Source organism: Camelus dromedarius, chromosome X, assembly GCF_036321535.1.
Source record: "Camelus dromedarius isolate mCamDro1 chromosome X, mCamDro1.pat, whole genome shotgun sequence".
Lineage (NCBI taxonomy): Eukaryota > Metazoa > Chordata > Mammalia > Artiodactyla > Camelidae > Camelus > Camelus dromedarius.
The window spans coordinates 316,225-333,673 of record NC_087472.1 but is presented as its reverse complement, the minus strand read 5'-3'; the positions used below and the strand labels follow the sequence as shown (position 1 = coordinate 333,673).

The 17,449-nt window shown below is 38.5% G+C and overlaps 1 protein-coding gene across 4 annotated transcripts in view; it reads right to left on the bottom strand.

Moving 5' to 3' along the window:
* Nucleotides 1–4,677: 4,677 nt before the first annotated feature.
* TMLHE (trimethyllysine hydroxylase, epsilon) overlaps nt 4,678–17,449 on the bottom strand; it is an 80,629-nt gene continuing 67,857 nt past the window's right edge. For all 4 annotated transcript variants that reach the window (XM_010980466.3, XM_031445910.2, XM_031445909.2 and 1 more), the window contains 2 exons: nt 7,672–7,810; nt 4,678–7,004 (listed from right to left, as the gene is read on the bottom strand). In XM_010980466.3, coding sequence (XP_010978768.3) covers nt 6,873–7,004; nt 7,672–7,810 — 271 coding nt within the window. In that variant the 3' untranslated portion in view covers nt 4,678–6,872. The remainder of the gene's footprint in view (nt 7,005–7,671; nt 7,811–17,449) is intronic.

Sequence of the window (17,449 nt, the reverse complement as noted above, 5' to 3'; positions counted from 1 at the left end):
GAGAATTTTAAAAGAAGGGAGAAAAAAGGTTTTAAAAAGTGTATAATCAATTATAGAAGAGCAATTTGAATCAGACTAGCAATTGAGTTGAGATGTCTTTTTAACAACCATTTAAAAAAAGGGAAAGAGATCAAAAAATAATATTTGAAACCTATGTATAATCAATAACAGGAGATCAAAACCAAAAGAAGTGAAAATAAAATTTGTGAATTAAAAAAAATAATTATAGTATAACTACTTTAAAAGAAAAATTTAAAAGTTATTAAAACTAGAAGGGTATACAATTGTTTAGAAAGTAGAAATTAAAAAGGTAACAGAAAATAGAACAGATAAAAAAGGTAAAATAAAGAGATAATTTTAAAAGAAGTGACAATAAAAGGTTAGGGTTAAAAAGTTATGTTTTATTTTCATGTGTCTCAAGCTATTTTTTGATTTTCTTGCTGACTCACTGTGTTTTACTTTTTCAGTAGCAAGTTGTTTGTCTCCATGTCTTTGTGTTTTTCCCATTTTTTTTCCTTGTAGTATTTCTAGTTTCATACTGCTGTGGCCAGAAACAATGCTTGATATAATTCCTATCCTTTTAAATTTGTTGAGAATTGTTTTGTGGCCTAGATTGTGATCTATCCTTAAAAATGTTCCATGTGCACTTGAAAAGTGTGTATTTTGATGTTTTTGGATGGAATGTCATGTAGATATCTATTAAGTCCAACTGGTCTAATATATCATTTAAAGCCACTGTTTACATATTGATTTTCTGTCTAAATAATGTGTCTTTTGATGTAAGTGGGTTGTTAAAGTCCCTTACTCTTATTGTATTATTGCCAATTTCTCCCTTTCTTTACATTAATATTTGTTCTATATATTTAGATGCTCCTATATTAGATGCATATATATTAATGAATGTTATATACTATTCTTTTATTGACCCTTTTATCATTAAATAATGCTCATTTTTTGTTTTGTTAAAGACTTAGACTTTGTTTTAGCCTACTATGTCTGATATGAGTATAATTCCCTGGCTTTCTTTTCATTTCAATTTTCATGGAATATCTTTTACCATCCCCTCACTTTCAGTCTGTGTGTGACAACAGATTGAAACATAGGCAACATATAAATGGGTCTTAGTTTTTAAAATTCAGTCAGCCACCCTGTGTCTTTTGACTGAGGCATTTAGTCCATTGACATTTAAAGTGACTATTGATACATGTCTATTTATTGCTATTTTGTTACTTGTTTTCCAGATGTTTTGTTTTCCCTTGTTCTTTCCTTCTTTTAGTCTCTTCCTTTGTGGTTTGATGATTTTCTTTAGTCATGTGCTTTTGTTCATTTCTTTTCTCTCTCTCTCTTTTTTGTATCTATTGTAGGTGATCTGTGGTTACCTTGGGGATCCTGTGTGTTGACCTATAACTGTATTTACTTGTTTTAAACTGATATTTAAGTTCAAACACATTCTAAAAGATTTACATTATTTACTCCTCTACCCTTCATTTTGTTTTTGATGTCATATTTTACATCTTCATGTCTATACCTTAAGTGTTTATTGTAGTTATAGTTGATTTTTAAATTTTTGTCTTTTAATCTTTGTACTAGTTTAAGTGGTTATTCCACAGCCATTACTACATGTTTACCTTTGCTAGTGGGATTTTTCTTTTCATAAAAATTCTTGCTTCTTGTTGTAGTCTTTTCTTTTCCCACTTACATAAGACCCTTTAACACTTTGTTTAGGGTAGGTTTAGTGTAAATGAACTCTTTTAGTTTTTGCTTGTCTGTGTTCTTTATCTCTTCATCAATACTGAATGATGACCTTGCTGGACTGAGTATCGTAGGTTGTAGGTTTTTCCCTTTCAGCACTTTAAATATATCATGTCACTCCTTTCTGGCCCACATAATTTCTGCAGAAAAATCAGATGATAGCCTTATGGATGTTCCTAGTATGTGATACTTTGTTTTTCTTTTGCTGCCTTTAGAATTCTCCTTTTATCTTTAACTTTTGCCATTTTAATTATGATATGTCTTGGTGTGGGTATCTTTGAGTTCTTGTTTGGGACTCTCTGTGCTTCCTATACCTGGAAATCTGTTTCCTTCTTCTGCTTCGGGAAATTTTCAGCTGTAATTTCACCAAATACCATTTCTATCCCTTTCTGTCTCTCTTCTCCTTTGGCGACTCCTATAATGCAAATGTTTGTATGCCTGATGTTAAATGTTCTTCACTTAAAAAAAATTGTTTTTCTGTTCTGATCACATGATTTCTGTTATTCTATCTTCTAGATTGCTTATGTGTGTGTGTGTTTTGTATCACCTTGTCTGCTGCTAGTTCCTTCCAGAGTATTTTTTCACTTCAGTTATTGTATGCTTCAGCTCTCACTGGTTCTTTTTTAAATTTTCTAGTTCCTTGTTAAAATTCTCACTGTGTTCATCTATTCTTTTCCCAAGTTCACTTATCATTCTTATTATTATTGCTTGGAATTCTTTATCTGGTAAATTGTTTATCTGTGCTTCATTTGAGTTTTTTCAGTTTTTTTCCTTGTTCTTTGATTTGAAACATATTCCTCTGTCTTCTCTTTTTGTTTAACTTTGTCTATGAAGTTGGGTGAAACAGTTACTATCTTGATTTGAAGGGATGTCCTTGTGTGGGAGTGTCCCCATTAGTCTGCATGTGTCCATTAGCTTTAGTGATAGAGCTGGATCTGAAGTGCTCATGGGTCATAATTTCCCCCAGGGAATGCTGGCAGCTACTACATTGGAGGGAGATAGGGCTGGGGATGGAGGGGCTGAAGCCAGAGACAGATGTGAGCTGGAGCTTCTCCTGTGGGCAATGGCAGCCATCACCTTATTGGGGTTGGGGGCAGGTCCCAAGGTGCTGGAGCAGAAGCTTTGAGGGTTGAGTCTGATCCATCTCTGTTCCTATAAAGTATGTGCATTCTCCTTGGCAATGGCACCTCTGCCCTAGTGGAGAGCAGTGCCAGAGCAGGAGGGGCTGGAACAGACACCTCGTGTGGGTTCAGTGTGTTGTGCTGGGATGATCCCAGGATACTGGTCAGAGTTCCATACAGTTTTCAATCTCTATGCAAACACACTGGTAATGATTGACTTCACCCCTTTTAGGGCCAGGGTGGGGTTCAAACCAGCTCCATTTTCTCTAAGTGTGCACACTCTCCTTGACAATGGCAGCCTTCATCCTAGTGGATACCAGCACTAAAGCAAGAGGCAACCAATGCAGGCTGGGTGTACTCTGGAGCAGTCACAGGAAAATGGTTAGGGCCCAGGGTATTTTTCAACTTCCTCCATGCTGTTCCTGGGAGTGAGAAAGAGTGTGCATACACTCTTCATGGGGAGAGTCTCTTACAGCCCTCCAAATAAATCTCACTGGTTCCCAAACCACTAAGGGGGCTCATCTTCCCAGTGCTGGACCCCAGGGCTGTGGTGCCTAATATGTGTCTTGAACCCTTCACTACCCAGGGAGGATCCCCAAGCCATAATTTCCTCTCCTTTCTATGTCCTCTGCTAGGGGTATGAGTCCTGACCTGATCACTTCTCTTTCCTTCCTACCTAATTCTTCATAGATATTTCTTTACAGGCTTGGTTGAAGAAGAGTGTTTCTGCCAATTTTCAATTTGTTTCCAGCAAGTTGCTCCAAATGTAGATATATTTTTGATGTATTTGTGGGAGGAGGTGATCTCAGCATCCTCCTACTCCATCATCTTGATCTTCTGATATTTATTAAATTTTAACATTTTTTGAGCAATATGGCAAATTAGTTAAATGCACTGTCCCTGTGGCCAGATTGTCAAGGTTCTAATCCAAACTCTGACACTTATTTAGCTGTGTGACCTTGGGTAAGCCACTTTATCTCCTGTTGCCTCTGTTTGTTTGTTTGTACAACGGAAATAGGGTTGTAGTGGGGATTGAAAGCAGTTAGAACTCACAGACATAGAAAATAAACTTATGGTTACCAGGGGGGAAGGGGTGTGAAGGGATAAATTGGGAGTTCGAGATTTGCAGATACTGACAGGTATACACAAAATAGATAAACAAGTTTATACGGTATAGCACAGGGAACTATATTCGATATCTTGTAGTAACTTATGGTGAGAAAGAACATGAAAATGAATATATGTATATTCATGCATGACTGAATCATTATGCTGTACACCAGAAATTGACACAACATTGTAAACTGACTATACTTCAATAAAAAAAAAGTTAAAAAAAGCACTTAGAACAATGTCTGGCACATAGCAAGCACTATATAAGAGTTAGCTATTATTACTGGTCATCATTATGTGCCATAAACATCTTATTTAATAATTACAAATTTATCAAAAAAAACCCCTGTGAGGTAGGTATTTTCCTTACTATACCAATTTGAAAAAACTTAAGCTGTTAGAGGCCAAACAAAATTATAGAGTGGCAGAGCCTTTAGATGCTGCCTACTCCAGGGTCTTCATTTTAAACTGAAGAATAGCAAACAGAAGAGCAAACTCTATCTAGCAGCAAGAAGATAGAACCAACAGTCTGGATTTGTGTGGAACTTTCTCAGTTTTAAAACTGTAACTTCTGAAGCCCAGGAAACCTCTCAGTCTAGGCAGACTTGGATGCTTGGCCACTGTAGACGAAGGTGAACAAAATTCAGTGCCAGTTAACTGCCAAACACAAAAAGACATACAGAGAATGTGGTATTTTCTGGTGAGTTTGTTTGAAAAGAATTCATTAATTTATTCTTATTCCAACAAATCTGTATTATGAAATGACTATGTTATAAAACACTATGTTAGGTGCTGTGCTCTTAATCCTACTCATAACATTCCACTATAGTGAAAGGCAAAAGTGATTTTACAGTAAACCTGGCAGATATAGACCCATGATTACATTTTCAAGAAGACTAGAAAGAGATATAAAAAAGAAATTTCTCATATAGAAAGTTCTCAATGACCATGATCAACACTCAAATAATTCCTTTCTCTCTTTCTTCCTCTGGGGAGTACATTGTACAAAAGTACTGATGGAAAATTTAGGAACCTGAGGATGAAATAATGAATGAATCGCGTCCCAAGGAAGACAGAAAGTAAAGGGAGCCCTTCAGTAAGGGAGAAGATTGATCTGTGCCCTTATCTCTCCAGGGTCATGAATATGTTCCTTGGTTGTCATAAATCAATGATGACTTCAGTTATACTGTAATTTTCAAGGTAATTTAGGCAAAAGTTCAAAAAAGGTAGATATCCTGGTGAAGTCTAATGGTTACACATTTTAGGAGTACATAATAGTAGAGAGAAAAGGTTGTATGTCAAAATGTTGTTATTCCTATTCTGATTGCTAAAGGGTATCCTCTTTAAGACATGAACTTAATCATTAATCTTTCAACCCAAGAGGAAAACACACTTCATGGAAGACCCCTGAAAATTCCTATATAGCACAACTAAAATGCAGAAATATTTTGAGAACATATTTTGAAGCACTGGATGGGTCAATAAAATAATGCACAAACTATTAAATATCAACTAGGAACTTCCTGGAGACATCAGATTAGGCTCTATTCTCTGCCAAAATACTGACTTTTCTTTGATTTGTGACTCTCATCCTCACTTATAATGCCTTTTTCCCTCTTGTGCACATCCTGGATTGTCTTTCATCATTCTATAGCAGTCCATGTGGTTACTGTACAGCTTCACCTTCAATGAAAGCCAAGGGGAAATAAACCTCATGCCTATCTCTCTGTCTCTTTCCCCCTCTCTCTCCACATGTAAAGGAAAGCCATTGAAAATAAAAGAAACAAGGTATTATATTTAACTGAATCAAATTTCAGCAATTAACATGTATAATATTTTAAGATAGGAGAAGAAAAAGCAAAAAAAAAAAAAAAGTCAGCAGACATGGAGGAAAACAGATTGCAACTTGCTTTTGATTTCTTAGTTTAACTCCTTGAGAGATGACTTGGATAGAGATAACCCTTCTCACAAGATAAAACACTATATTTGTATTCAGTTCCCACCTTATCACTGATCTTGTGCTATCAAGCAATTCCTACAATACTTCTAGTTCTAGGAGATCACAGAAAAAAATCTAGGGCTTCGGTTAAACTCTTTCATCCACAGGTCTATGTAAAGGACTGTCGCAAGGTATCCTCCAGTCAATTGGCTCTCAAAGTGGGATCTGAATACACCCAAAGCAGTCCCTGAGACCCTCTTAGTGGGTCTGTGGATTAAAAACAATTTTTAATAACAACATTAAGGTATAGTACCTTTTTCACTTTCATTATCTCATGAATGTACAGAATAATTTTCCAGAGGCTACATGACATGTGATGTTGTCATGTTTCTGATAGCTGAGGGATGTATGCTTTTGTGTTCTTGAATTTTAAACAGTTTTCAGTCTTAATATCTAATAGAATTAAGATATGATAATCCACATCCAAGCATTCTTTGGGGTCCTTAGTAACTTTTAAGGGTATTAAGGTGTTATAAGACCAAAAATGTTACAAATCTCTGTTCCACTAAGACTTGTTATTCCTAGAATGCATTTCTTTCTAACTGATCTAGTTGAAACAAATTTTTACCTGGTGATGATTATTGTTTCCCTATCAATGCGGTGATTATATTTCTTAAGCAGATTGGCCAAAATTACAATAATAGGTCTAAAAAACAAATGAGTCCATGTTATAACTTGGGGAAGAAAGCCACCACACTACATGGCCTAACATCAGCTATCTCAGAGGCCTCTCTAAGGTTTCCCCTACTAGAGAAGGGGGAGGTTTTGTTTCGTGTGATGAGGTAAAGAGACAACTTGAAGTACATTTTGACACAATATGATTCTGCTGATATGAAATTCTGGTAGCTGGGATGTCAGATATGTTCATAATCCCAATGCTGTCAATTTTAAGCCTGAAGCCCCAAGAGACGAGCAGTGTTTAATACATCATCCCTTGTTAAATAGCAGCCGCAGAGTTGGCGGTAGCCAGTGAAGGATTCCCTGCCATGTAGGACACGCCAGTTGTCTACAAATAGGACCTGTGAATGGGAAAAAAGAGAGGAAAAACACTTAGAATAAGGGCAGGACAAAGGAACCCTAAATCAGAAGAGGTAATTTAAAAGGAAAATTATAGGTTGTTCCTGATTACATTCAATGAAGTATTTTTCTTTTGAGATTAAACAAACATTTAGAAACTAGGACGTGCATAGCCTTGGAAGTTACAAAGGCAACAGTAGGTAATAGGTCCTGTACCTGAGGAGCTTATGTTTCTTGAGTAATTATTCTCTTTTCAAAGCAAACCAGACCATTGATTTCTTTTTCTTTTCTCTTTAATTATTATTATATATGTTCTCAAAGGGTTAAACTATTTTATTGTGTTTTATGCCAAGCTTGAGATATTATTCATTCAGAGGAAATTTCAGGAGATAAAAGAAAAAAGGAATCATAAAGCCAGAAGTACCCTTAGGGACTATCTAGTTCAACCCCCTGACAATACAGAATCACTGAGTCATTGGTGTATTAACATGCTGGAAGGAAAAAGAACAGGCTCCACCCAGTGAGTGGAGTGGTAGGAGCAGGGCCAACATCCAGGACTCTTTCCTCTTTTACCTTTCCAACATTTTGACTCACATATTAAATAAGTACCCATTCTTTACTGCTTCAGTATAACAAGCATACTTAACATCTTTAGATTTTGGCACCCACCCTGCCAGGTTTTAGTTTGACCCAAAGCTCATTCTCAGGTCTCCTCAACTCTATTGTGAGAGTCCGGTGTGCTGTATACCAGCGATGAACAACATCATAAGGTACGGTATTGATGACAGCCCGGTCATAGTTGTTGTACCTAAGATGCAATCATGAGAAAGAAAGACCTCAAACATATGTTAAAGACATCTGTTGTTTATTCAGCAATTTTATATAAGGCTTTCCCTACATTTGTTACTTGTACCAGAGATGAAGTGATAATAGTAAGTCAGTGTTCTGTCAGGACTATAGAATTTTAGAGAACCACTCCACTGCCTGTTGACCATATTTTGTTTTCCTTTGGAAAATCTGGGGGTAGCAGATACAAGAAAGTTCTATCTGGTTTCTCCCATCTTAGAATATGATGTTTTATTTAAAGCATATTCCCTTGGCCAAATTTCATAGAAGCATTGGGGAAAGATCTGAACTTTCTCCCCACCAAGCTGAGGTTGGCAAGAGTTTATATTAAAAAAGCTTTCTTTTTTAACAGGATGACTTGCAACTTCTCAGGTGTTTCTCTTTGTGGGAGAAATCCTAGCTACAACCTAGTGGACATTTTACCCAGAGATCTTTATTCATTCATTTAACCCTAACATTTGTATGAGCACTTGCTAACTGCTAGGTGGTGTGTCAGGCATTAAAGATACAAGGATGAACACAGAAGACATGATCCTAGCCTTTGGGGGATTGACATTAGATGATGAACAAGTAATAAATACATAACTAGTTACAGACGCTATTAAGAAAAAATAGTAGGGGATTTCCGGAAGATGGCAGAGTAGAAGGACGCTCGCAGGTCACCCTCTCCCACAGATACACCAAGACCCACATCTACAGACCCACTCAGCCAACCAGAGCACCTGTGGAACTCCGACAGAACATCGCCCTCTTCAAAAGATAAAGACGCCAAAAATCTGGTAGGAGAAAAGGGAAAAAGAAAGAACAAAAGGCAAAGCAGCGCGGGACGGGTCCCGCGGGGAGGGAGCGGCAAAGGAGGACTGGCGCTCGCTCGCTGGGTCTCCCCTCTCCAACCGAGAGGCCAGCGGGACAGGGGGAGCCTCCGAGGCTCGGATCTGTACAGAGCAGCCCTTGACTAACAGAACTGAGTTAAACGGCCACAGAGCGTCCCCCCGACACCCAGCCTGAGACGCGGGCCGGCAGCCGCGGGCAGGGCCAGGCTGCACAAGCCGGGCGGAGGACGGGGGCGGCTGCACGGAGGCAGCGCCGGGGGACTGCAAGGGGCTGCGCGCCGTGGCTGTGGGTGCACAGGGCAGAACAACCTGGGCCCTCCATAAAACAGCACGGTTGATGTGCTCTCGGGGGAAGGGCGCACACCCCCATCTCTGAAAACCCGCGGAAAGTTTTCGGGGGAAGAGAGGCGGGGCTCAGGCACAGCCGCCGTATCCTCCGCGCTGAGCACTCAGGCGGGGGCGGGGGCGAAACCTGCATCCGCACCGAAGGGCTTAGCGGCCTCAAAGGCCAGACTGAGACTGGCCTGCAGCCTGGGACAGATAGGATCCTTCCATCCTGGTCCCTCAGAGAACTTGCCCCACAAAGACAAACAAGAAGCTGGGTTTTGGCTCGGAGCAGGGACAGGGCTGTCCCTCGGTCTTCCCCGAGCCCACCCGCGGAGCGCCGACCAGGGCGGAGCGCGCAGCCGCACAGAGCAGCGGAGCTACCGGCGGTGCAGGTAGAGGGAGAGCGGCCCCCCCCCCCCACCCGCCTTTCGGGCAGGAACACAGGCCCTGACCGAGGTGCTGGGAGGGGGCACGACCCGCCCTCCCACCTGGCCAGTCTGCAACATCTGACTGCGGCATCCGGAGGGGCAGCGACCCGCCCGCCCACAGCAGAGAGCTGCACCTGACCGTGTTAGGAGGAGGCGCGATCTGCTTGCCGACAGGTGCTGGGAGCAGCACAGAAGAGGGCGCCAACGGAGGGCCTCTGAAAACAGCAAGCTGAGCTTCCAAAACAGGATGAAGACAGAAAGACTTCACATTAAAAGCACACAGACTCCAGGAGAACACCGACAAACCTCCCCCCCCCCTTTTTTTTTAAATCTGTTTTTACCTGTTCTATTTTCTATTACTGTCTTAATCTTTACTTCTTAATTCATTTCTATTTCTCTTGGGTTTTGATGTCCTGCTATTGATTAGACACAGGTTTCAAATACATCTATTCATCTCCCCCCGTTTTTTTGTAAAGGTTTCAAAAGGACGTCTCAACCTGATTAATACTCTGCTTCAACTCACTCTTCTATTATTCATTATACACTGTTTTCAAACCCTCTTTCTCCCTTCTTTTAAAATTCTCTCTCTCTCTTACTTTTTTTTTCTTTTTTTCCTAAGTTCTATTCCTAAATAGGCATCAGATAGATAAAATCCTTAAGGACCAAAATAAACAACTGATACTCCATAAACCACAGTGCCAAAGAGGTATGAGCAAGATGAAGAAGCAGAGAAACCTTTCCCAATTAAAAGAACAAGAGAAATCCCCTGAAAGAAAGATCAACGAAATAGACATTGATAGCCTACTAGATCAAGATTTCAAAAAAGGAGTGATCGAATTGCTGAAGGAATTAAAAGAAACAGTGTTTAGAGATATAAAATATGTCAAAAATGAAATTGAAGCTATAAAGAAGAGCCAAGTAGAATGGGTAATTGACAGAGATGAGGAATGATCTAATAGCTGTGCAAAGCCGACTAGATAATGCAGAGGAACGAATTAGTGATCTAGAAGACAGGGCAATAGAAAGCACCCATTCAGAAGAACTACAAGAGAAGCAAATAAAAAATAATGAAAATAGCATAAGGGACCTACGGGATAATATAAAGTGTCCCAATCTTCGCATAATAGGGGTCCCAGAAGGAGAAGGAAGATCAAAGGGGATTGAAAAGGTTTTTGAAGAAATCATGACTGAAAACTTCCCAAACTTAAAGAAGGAATCAGATATCCAAGTACAGGAAGCTCAGAGGGTCCCAAACAGGAAGAACCCAAATAGACCAACATCAAGACATATCATAATCAAGATGGCCAGAGTCAAGGATAAAGAAATGATCCTAAAGGCAGCAAGAGAGAAGCAAAGAGTGAGTTACAAGGGAACCCCCATAAGGCTATCAGCTGATTTCTCTACACAAACACTACAGGCCAGAAGGGAGTGGCAAGATATATTCAAAGCCCTGAATGAAAAAAAGATGCAGCCTAGGATCCTTTATCCAGCAAGGCTATCCTTGAGGATAGAAGGAGAAATAAAGAGTTTCACAGACAAAAAAAAGCTGCAGGAGTTTAGCAACACTAAACCCATGCTAAAAGAAATATTGAAAGGTATACTATAAATAAAAAAGCAGCAGGATGCTACAGAAATGAGAAACACACAACTGGAAAGGTGATAACTCATGAATTACAAATAAAGTAAACATGAAATTATAAAAGAAGACATACAAATCACTGAGAGTGGGAGAGGGAGGCAGGGAAATATAGAATATTTTTTTCTTTCTTTTTAAAATTTTTTTAACAGTAGGATGGGTTTGAGATCATGTTACTATCAGTTTAATAAAAACAGTTATAGTAATGGGTTGATAGATTTACAAAAAAGGGTAACCACAAGCCAAAAATTTACAAAGGAGTCACAAAAATTAAATATAATCCATGATAATACAAAGGAAAATTACCAAACCACAAAAGGAAGAAGAAAGGAACAAAGAGGAAATATTAAATCAACTGCAAAGATAAGTTCAAAATGGCAATAAACACACATCTATCATTAATTACTGTAAATGCTAATGGACTAAATGCTCCAGTCAAAAGACACAGAATGGCAGACTGGATAATAAAGCAAGAACCTTCAATATGCTGCATACAAGAGACCCACTTTAGGGAGAAGGACACATATAGATTGAGAGTGAAAGGATGGAAAAGGATATTCCATGCAAATGGAAAAGCCAAAAAAGCAGGTGTTGCAGTACTGATTTCAGACAAAATAGACTTTAAAACAAAGGCCATAAAGAAAGATAAAGGACATTTTATAATGATTAAAGGAGTGATACAAGATGAGGATATTACACTCGTTAATATATATGCACCCAATATAGGAGCACCTAAGTACATACAAGAATTACTAACAGAGATAAAGGGGGATATTGATGGGAATACAATCATAGTTGGAGATTTTAACACTGCATTAACATCACTAGACAGATCTTCCAGACAGAAAATAAACAAGGCAACAGAGAAATTAAATACTACAATAGAAAAACTAGATTTGGTGTATATTTTCAGAGCATTACACCCCCCAAAAATAGGATATACATTCTTTTCAAGTGCACATGGAACATTTTCCAGGATCGATCATGTACTTGGGTACAAAAGAAACCTCAATAATTTTAAGAAGATAGAAATTATCTCAAGCATCTTTACTGACCACAATGCCATGAAACTGGAAATCAACAACAGAGAAACCAAGGTAAAAAAAAAGGAAAGCATGGAGATTAAACAATATGTTATTGAAAAAACAATGGATCAATGAGGAAATCAAAGCTGAAATTAAAAAATACCTTGAGACAAATGATAATGAAAGCACAACCACTCAAAACCTATGGGACACAGCAAAGGCAGTGCTAAGAGGGAAGTTTATAGCGATACAGGCCTTCCTCAAAAAAGAAGAACAATCCCAAATAAACAATTTAACCCACCACCTGAATGAATTAGAAAAAGAAGAACAAAAAGCCCCAAAAAGCAGCAGAAGGAAGGAAATAATAAAGATCAGAGAGGAATTAAATACAATAGAGATTAACAAGACCATAGAAAAAATCAACCAAACCAAAAGCTGGTTTTTTGAAAAAGTAAATAAAATCGACAAACCTCTGGCCAAACTCACAAAGAAGAAAAAAGAGAGAGCACAAATTAGCAAAATAAGAAAGGAAAATGGAGAAATTACAACAAACAAAATAGAAATACAGAATAGCATACGAGAATATTATGAAAAACTATATGGAACCAAAATGGATAACCTAGAGGAGATGGGCAAGTTTCTGGAAACATACAGTCCACCAAGACTGAATCAAGAAGAATGTGAACACTTGAACAATCCGATCACTAGAAAGGAAATAGAAATAGCAATTAAAAACCTCCCTACAAATAAAAGTCCAGGACCGGACGGCTTCACCGGGGAATTCTACCAAACATACAAAGAAGAACTCATACCAGTCCTTCTCAAACTCTTCCAGACGATTGAAAAGGAGGGAATACTCCCAAACTCATTCTATGAAGCCACCATCACGCTGATACCAAAACCAGGCAAAGACACTCCAAAAAAAGAGACTTATAGGCCAATATCACTGATGAACATAGACGCCAAAATCCTCACCAAAATTTTAGCAAATAGAATCCAACAACACATAAAAAAGATTATACATCATGACCAAGTGGGGTTCATCCCAGGGACACAAGGCTGGTTCAACATACACAAATCAATCAGTGTAATACATCACATCGACAAGAGAAAGGACAAAAACCACATGATCATCTCAATCGATGCAGAAAAAGCATTTGATAAAAATTCAACACCCATTTATGATAAAAACTCTCGCCAAAGTGGGTATAGAGGGAACATATCTCAACATAATAAAAGCTATATATGACAAACCCACAGCCAGCATAGTACTCAACAGTGAAAAACTCAAAAGCTTCCCACTAAAATCTGGGACAAGACAAGGATGCCCACTATCACCACTCCTATTCAACATAGTCCTGGAAGTCCTAGCCACAGCAGTCAGGCAAGAGAAAGAAATAAAAGGATCCAAATTGGAAAAGAAGAGGTAAAAGTGTCATTATATGCTGATGACATGTTACTATATATAGAAAACCCTAAAAGGTCCACACAAAAGCTACTGGAGCTGATTGAAGAATTCAGCAAGGTAGCAGGTTACAAAATTAACGTTCAAAAATCAGTTGCATTTCTTTACACTAACGATAAATCAACAGAAGAAGAAAGTAAAGAAACAATCCCCTTTAAAATAGCACCCAAAGTAATAAAATATCTGGGAATAAATCTAACCAAGGAGGTGAAAGAATTATACACAGAAAACTATAAACCATTGATGAAGGAAATTAAAGAAGACTTTAAAAAACGGAAAGATATCCCATGCTCTTGGATTGGAAGAATCAATATTGTTAAAATGGTCACACTGCCCAAGGCAATCTACAGATTTAATGCAATCCCTATCCAATTACCCAGGACATATTTTACAGAACTAGAACAAATCATAATAAAATTCATATGGAACCATCAAAGACCTAGAATTGCCAAAGCATTACTGAAGAGAAAGAAAGAGGCTGGAGGAATAACTCTCCCAGACTTCAGACAATACTATAGAGCTACAGTCATCAAGACAGCATGGTATTGGTACCAAAACAGACATATAGACCAATGGAACAGAATAGAGAGCCCAGAAATGAACCCACAAACTTTTGGTCAACTCATCTTTGACAAAGGAGGCAAGAATATACATTGGAATAAAGACAGTCTCTTCAGCAAATGGTGTTGGGAAAACTGGACAGCAGCACGTAAAACAATGAAGCTAGAACACTCCCTTACACCATATACAAAAATCAACTCAAAATGGATTAAAGACTTAAACATAAGACAAGATACAATAAACCTCCTAGAGGAAAACATAGGCAAAACATTATCTGACATACATTTAAAAAATTTTCTCCTAGAAGAAATAAAAGCAAGAATAAACAAATGGGACCTAATGAAACTTACAAGCTTCTGCACAGCAAAGGAAACCAGAAATAAAACAAGAAGAAAACCTATGGAATGGGAGAAAATTTTTGCAAGTGAAACCGACAAAGGCTTGATCTCCAGAATATATAAGCAGCTCATACGACTCAATAAGAAAAAAATAAACAACCCAATCCAAAAATGGGCAGAAGACCTAAACAAGCAATTCTCCAAGGAAGACATACAAATGATCAAAAAGCACATGAAAAAATGCTCAATATCACTAATTATCAGAGAAATGCAAATCAAAACTACAATGAGGTATCACCTCACACCAGTCAGAACGGCCGTCATTCAAAAATCCACAAATGACAAATGCTGGAGAGGCTGTGGGGAAAGGGGAACCCTCCTACACTGCTGGTGGGAATGCAGTTTGGTGCAGCCACTATGGAAAACAGTGTGGAGATTCCTCAAAAGACTAGGAATAGACTTACCAGGAATATGACCCAGGAATCCCACTCCTGGGCTTGTATCCAGAAGGAAATCTACTTCAGGATGACACCTGCACCCCAATGTTCATAGCAGCACTATTTACAATAGCCAAAACATGGAAACAGCCTAAATGTCCATCAACAGGTGACTGGATAAAGAAGAGGTGGTATATTTATACAATGGAATACTACTCAGCCATAAAAACCGACAACATAATGCCATTTGCAGCAACAGGATCCTCCTGGAGAATGTCATTCTAAGTGAAGTAAGCCAGAAAGAGAAAGAAAAATACCATATGAGATTGCTCATATGTGGAATCTAAAAAACAAAAACAAAAACAAACAAACAAAAACAAAGCGTAAATAAAGGACAGAAATAGACTCACAGACAGAGAATACAGACTTGTGGTTACCAGGGGGGTGGAGGGTGGGAAGGGATAGACTGGGATTTCAAAATTGTAGAATAGACTACACTGTATAGCACAGAAAAATATACACAAAATGTTATGATAACTCACAGAGAAAAAAATGTGACAATGAGTGTGTATATGTCCATGAATAACTGAAAAATTGTGCTGAACACTGGAATTTGACACAACATTGTAAAATGATTATAAATCAATAAAAAATGTTAAAAAAAAGAAAAAATAGTAATACATGATAAAAAGTGACTGCAAAGGCTATTTCAGATGGAGTGTTAAGTGAAGGACTTTTTAAAAGAAGTGACATTTGAGCTGGTACTTGTATGGTAGGAAACCAGAAATGTGACAAGCTGAGGGAAGTGTTCCAGGCAGAAAGAACAGCAGGTACAGAGTCTTAGGGTGGAAAGGAGTTTTATGTTAGTGGAAAAGCAAGAAGGTCATGTGGCTAGAACTGAGTAAGCAAAGGGAATAACAGTAAGAAATGATGGGGAGGAGTTAGCCATGGGCCAAATCATCTATAGCCTTGTAGGCCATGGTAAGGACTTCGGATTTTACTCTGAAGCCACTGAAAAACCTTTTCTAAGATACTTGATTTCTTTTTTACCCATGGCAAATTAAATTTTTACTGAAATACAGTCTATATACAGAAAAGTACACAAATCATAAGCTTGATGAATTTCGTGACATGAACACATCGACATCACTAGCTACCCAGGTCAATAAGGAGATCATTACCGAACCCCAGAATACTCCTTTGTCCCTCCCCTGACCCAAGGATAACTACCATCATGACTTTTGTCACCAAAGATTAGTTTTGCTAATTTATAAAGTTTTATATAAATGGAATAGTGTAGTGTTTACTCTTTTGTGTCTGGCTTGTTTCATTTAATATTATATTTAGGGGATTCATCATTGTTGTGCTAGGTAGCAGGGGTTCATTCAGCTTTTGTGCTGAATAGAATTTTATTGTGTGATATACCACAGTTTATTCATCCATTCTACTGTTGATGGACATTTAAATAGTTTCCAGTTTGTAACTATTACAAATAGTGATGGAGGGTCTAGTCCATGTTGGAAACATAGAAGGCTCCTGAACTCCCCTCCTCCCATGCACAAAGCAAATCTACAGCAATTCTCTCTGAAAGAAATCTAGAAACTAGCTGAGAATCTTCTACACATTGGATGAATGAGGAAAAATCCTATATCAATACGGATAGAAAAGGCTGAAACAATCTTGTCATAAACTCCACCCATAATGCAGCAACATATAATCATTAAGAAACTGACAATTCCCAGCTTCTCCCTGAGGACTGATGGGTTTGGACACAACATATACTTTCCCAATTTTTTAAGATTTCCACCTGAGGGATGGGCCCTTAAAATATCCAGTTTTGAAAAACAATGGGCCTTGCAATCATGAGACCCACCAGACTATACCAAACAAAGAAACAGTTCTTAATCTGTGAGGACTCACTGTTGCTATCCCCTGGAAGCCTAGCACAGAGACAGCAGACATAAACACTAATATCCCAGTCTTTCCCTAAGAGGCCTATCTGCATACTTTAAAAGCTGATGTCTGAGGGAGGCTTCTAATTTAGCACACATTTAGGGACAGACTATGATCATCCTTGAAGATTGGAAAGGCCAGTGAGCATCATCTTCACATTCTCCCTCTGGCCCACTCCAGGCCACTAGTGTCTCCCTGGAATGAACTTGTACACATGTTTGACAACCTGGTTTTTTTTGGCTGCTGCCCAGGAGATAAACCCCTTGATTACTTGGCTCTGGTAGCCTGTGAGGCTTGAGCTTCAGAATCTACAAGACATTAGCAAACAAACACTTCTTTACTGGCTATATCTCCATGGCTTAGTGCAGAGGGAGCAGACAGAAGCTCCCAGCTTCAAGTCTTCCCTTGAAAGAGGTCTACTTGCATACTTTAAAAACTGCTGCCAATCAGCCTGCATCCAGGTACTGACTGAGATCCTTCTCTTTGGGACACTGACAGGACTTGACATAGCCTCACCTGCTGGGAGCCACTAATAACTAACAGAGAAAGCAGCTTGGACAAATCACAAAGGTTTGAGAGACAATCAAGGAGGTAGAGC